At 38.3% G+C, this 4,710-nt stretch overlaps 1 protein-coding gene across 1 annotated transcript; it reads left to right on the top strand.

Moving 5' to 3' along the window:
• Nucleotides 1–1,861: 1,861 nt before the first annotated feature.
• LOC104983759 (olfactory receptor 52N5-like) lies at nt 1,862–2,827 on the top strand. The gene has a single exon (XM_010833281.1). It carries the CDS (start codon nt 1,862–1,864, stop codon nt 2,825–2,827), a length of 966 nt encoding a protein of 321 aa, XP_010831583.1.
• Nucleotides 2,828–4,710: the final 1,883 nt, after the last annotated feature.

The following is a 4,710-nucleotide window of genomic DNA, read 5'->3' as shown; positions in this document are numbered from 1 at the left end:
CCCATGAAGTGATGGGACCAGATGTCATGATCTTAGTTTTCTGAATGTTGAGCTTTAAGCCAACTTTTCCACTCTCCTCTTTCACTTTCATCAAAAGGCTCTTTAGTTCCTCTTCACTTTCTGCCATAAGGGTGGTATCATCTGCATATCTGAGGTTATTGATATTTCTCCCAGCAATCTTAATTCCAGCTTGTGCTTCATCCAGACCAGCATTTCTCATGAGGCAAGCAAATAAAACATCCTGGCTCTGTCCCTGGGTCAGGGAACTAATGACAGTAACTTACCCTGGACTCTGGGATGCCTGTCCTTTTTGAAGGAAGTGACATTCTGTCTCAGTATTCAAAGAAAATATATCAAGAACGCTATATGGTGGATAGGTTTTCAAATAAGGGAAATAAATTGAACAAAGTCAACATAGGCTAGAGGTATATGCTGTAGCTGAAATGTGAAAGTGGTCACCAAAGTCTAAGCATGAAATGCTAAGTTATGGGATACTGTGATCATATAATACATCATCCAAATGAGGATACTCTTGGGTGCTTAAGGAATGGAAAGAAATAACACGGGAAAGAGAAGATAAAAACTAAAGTTTACTTTATATAATGATATGCCAAGAAATTTGAGCTCTATATTCAAATTGATAAGGAGATTTTGAAGATTACCAAGTAGGATTAAAATGTCTTCAAAAGTATCTATAGAACATATTTGCTTTGAAAAATACAAAAGGTTACGCAAATAAATGAGTGGATGTAGCTGGTGGTCTTTAAAAGACAGCTAAGAGTGGTAATAGGAAGGAAGGACTGATATTAAATTTATTTCTGGTTTAAAAATACAGCTTTTCCCCTGACCAAGGATAGAATACAGATAATATTTGTGTTGAGATGACCTGGACAAAGTAAGAACTAAGAGACTTTGAGTTATAAGGAAATATATATATATCCAAAATAAGCTAGAGGCACACCTGAGAAGGTCACAAAGATGTTGGTAGATCGTGTGTTAGACATCATTATCTAAAAAGCAGAACTCAGTAATGGAGCTTATTTTGCCTTGGGATAGAGGCTGAAATGATTTAGTCTTGGATATGAAGAATGTAAACTGTCTGTGGAAATTTAAGATAGAAATATCTAGTGTGCATTTAGAAGGGATACTCATGAATTGTGACATAGATTGCTTATACATTACTTGTCTGAAAATTATCTTTATGTTGGTTACACCTGAGGTTATGAATCTAGTTTTGCTTGATATTCAACATTATTCTGGAGAAGGCAATTGTAACACACTCCAGTACTCTTGCTTGGACAATCTCATGAATGGAGGAGCCTGGTAGGCTGAAGTCCATGGAGTCTGTGAGAGTCGGATTCGACTGAGCAACTTCACTTTTCACTTTCATGCATTGGAGAAGGAAATAACAACCCACTCCAGTGTTCTTGCCTGGAGAATCCCAGAGATGGGAGAGCCTGATAGGCTGCTGTCTATGGGGTTGCACAGAGTTGGACGCTACTGAAGCGACTTAGCAGCAGCAGCAGCAACATTATTCAATCTTTCTCTACCTCAGTATCTTCTTTTATTTGGTGACAAAACAAAAAGTACAATTTTGCAATTGTGGCTCTAAAATTACATTTAAATTGTTTACAAAACTTTTAAAATATTCTGTAATATTTTTTTATTCAAAAGACTGTGCATTTTAATAATCACTATTATTCAAAATTGTTGGTACTGTTATAAATATAATTTTATGCCAAACAGAAGTCTACATTCTCAAGGATGATCTAAACTAAATTTATATATATATATTTTTGTTTCTTCTCCTAGGGTACAAACTTATGGATGGAAAAAATAGTGTCTCTTTATTGGATTAGTTATGCTGGTTTCCAACAATTCATATGTGCCCCCAAAATATTTTATTCTTAATGGCATTCCTGGTCTGGAAAGAGTACATGTATGGATCTCCCTCCCATTCTGCACAATGTATATCATCTCCCTTCTGGGAAACCTTGGCCTTGTGTATCTCATTCATCATGAGGAGTCCTTGCATCATCCAATGTATTTTTTTCTGGCAATGCTCTCCCTCGTTGATCTCTTTACCTGTACCACTACCCTACCCAATGCACTCTGCATCTTCTGGTTCAATCTCAAGGAAATTAACTTCAATGCTTGTTTGGTCCAGATGTTCTTTGTCCATGGGTTCACAGGTGTGGAGTCTGGAGTGCTCATGCTCATGGCTCTGGACCGCTATGTGGCCATTTGCTACCCACTGCGCTATGCTACCATACTTACTAACCCTATCATTGCCAAAGCTGGACTTGTCACCTTCCTGAGGGGTGCATTGCTGATGATTCCTTTTCCATTCTTGGTTAAGCGTTTGCCCTTCTGCCAAAGCAATATTATCTCCCATACATATTGTGACCACATGTCAGTGGTGAAGTTATCCTGCGCCAGTATCAAGGTCAATGTCATCTATGGTCTGGTGGTTGCCCTCCTGATCGGAGTGTTTGATATCAGCTGCATATCTGTATCGTACACTATGATCCTTCGGGCGGTGGTCAGTCTCTCCTCAGCAGACGCTCGGCAGAAAGCCTTCAGCACCTGCACTGCCCATATATCTGCCATTATTGTCACTTATGTTCCAGCATTGTTCACTTTATTTACTCACCGTTTTGGAGGACACTCTATTCCGTCTTCTCTTCACATCATTGTGGCTAATCTTTATCTTCTTCTTCCCCCAACTCTCAACCCCATTGTTTACGGGATAAAGACAAAACAGATTCGAGACAATGTCATAAAGCTCTTGCAGGGTGAGAAACGTGCAAGTACTCAGGACAAGTGAAATGAGATAGAATAAAGATGAATGAAAAACAACAAAGAAGAAACTCATGTGTGATATTGTGTCTTTTCTATGAACTGTTTTATGCAACTACAGTGGGAAAAGTTACAGATAATTCTGGATTTATATTCCAGTGACTCCCCATATTTTTTTCCTCTATCACTAGTTTGAACCAAGTCATTGATATTGGTTTCTCACACCTTTCATCTTAATGTATTGATGTAGGATATTTTCTTAACCTTTTGAGAGTTAAGTGTCTTGTCTGTGATTATAATCTTCCTTTGCTGTTCAATTGTTAAGTCATGGCCAACTCTCTTGCAACCCCATGGACTGTAGCCTGCCAGACTCTTCTGTCCATGGGATTTCCCAGGCAAGCATACTGGAGTGGGTTGCCATTTCCTTCTCTATGTAATCGTCCTTATGGATAAGAAATTAAATAGCTTTTCAGGGCATTTTCCAGCCTAGGCATCATTGAAGTTAATTTAGTTTAAGAATTACACTGATAATATACAGGCAAAATGGCAGTCACTGATTTTTTCAAAAATGGTACTTAGTAAACATCATATTGTAACAATCACCCAGGACTGATCTTCTTTAGAATGGACTGGTTGGATCTCCTTGCAGTCTAAGGGACTCTCAAGAGTCTTCTAGTGCAGTTTGAGATTTTTCATTTCTATTTGTTTTCACCTGGTATAACTGGCTTTTTAAAAAGTTGATCCAGTTTTCAATATGAAAACTGGACCATATTGTTAAAAAAAAACCATACAGACCAATTTACTGAAGAAATAAATATGCAATCTATAGCTTAGCTTTTATTTTTATTTTATTTTTTAATTTAATTTTATTTTTTAACTTTACAATATTGTATTGCTTTTGCCATGTATCAAAATGAATCCACGACAGGTATACCTGTGTTCCCCATCCTGAACCCTCCTCCCTCCTCCCTCCTCATACCATCCCTCTGGGTTGTCCCAGTGCACCAGCCTCAAGCATCCAGTATCATGCATCAAACCTGGACTGGCGACTCATTTCATATATGATATTATACCTGTCTCATTGCCATTCTCCAAAATCATCCCACCCTCTCCCTCTCCCACAGAGTCCAAAAGACTGTTCTATATATCTGTGTCTCTTTTGCTGTCTCGGATACAGGGTTATTGTTAGCATCTTTCTAAATTCCATATATATGTGTTAGTATGCTATATTGGTGTTTTTCTTTCTGGCTTACTTCACTCTGTATAATAGGCTCCAGTTTCATCTACCTCATTAGAACTGGTTCAAGTGTATTCTTTTTAATGGCTGAGTAATACTCCATTGTGTATATGTACCACTGCTTTCGTATCCATTCATCTGCTGATGGACATCTAGGTTGCTTCCATGTCCTGGCTATTATAAACAGTGCTGTGATGAACACTGGGGTACACGTGTCTCTTTCAATTCTGGTTTCCCCAGTGTGTATGTCCAGCAGTGGGATTGCTGGATCATAAGGCAGTTCTATTTCCAGTTTTTTAAGGAATCTCCACACTGTTCTCCATAGTGGCTGTACTAGTTTGCATTCCCACCAACAGTGTAAGAGGGTTCCCTTTTCTCCACACCCTCTCCAGCATTTGCTTGTAGATTTTGGATCACAGCAATTATATGCCAATAAAATGGACAACGTGGAAGAAATGGACAAATTCTTAGAAAAGTACAACTTTTCAAAATTGGACCAGGAAGAAGTAGAAAATCTTAATAGACCCATCACAAGCACGAAAATGGAAAATGTAATCAGAAATCTCCAGCAAACAAAAGCCCAGGTCAGGACGGCTTTACAGCTGAATTCTACCAAAAATTTAGAGAAGAGCTAACACCTATCCTACTCAAACTCTTCCAGAAAATTGCAGAGG

This window comes from Bison bison, unplaced genomic scaffold (assembly GCF_000754665.1).
Source record: "Bison bison bison isolate TAMUID 2011002044 unplaced genomic scaffold, Bison_UMD1.0 scf7180017863405, whole genome shotgun sequence".
Taxonomy (NCBI): Eukaryota; Metazoa; Chordata; class Mammalia; order Artiodactyla; family Bovidae; genus Bison; species Bison bison.
The sequence above is the reverse complement of the archived record's forward strand: the minus strand, read 5'-3'. Positions and strand labels throughout refer to the sequence as shown.

Coding starts and splice junctions, on each gene's coding strand:
- LOC104983759 (XM_010833281.1), top strand. CDS start 1,862: ATGCTGGTTTCCAACAATTCATATGTGCCCCCAAAATATTTTATTCTT.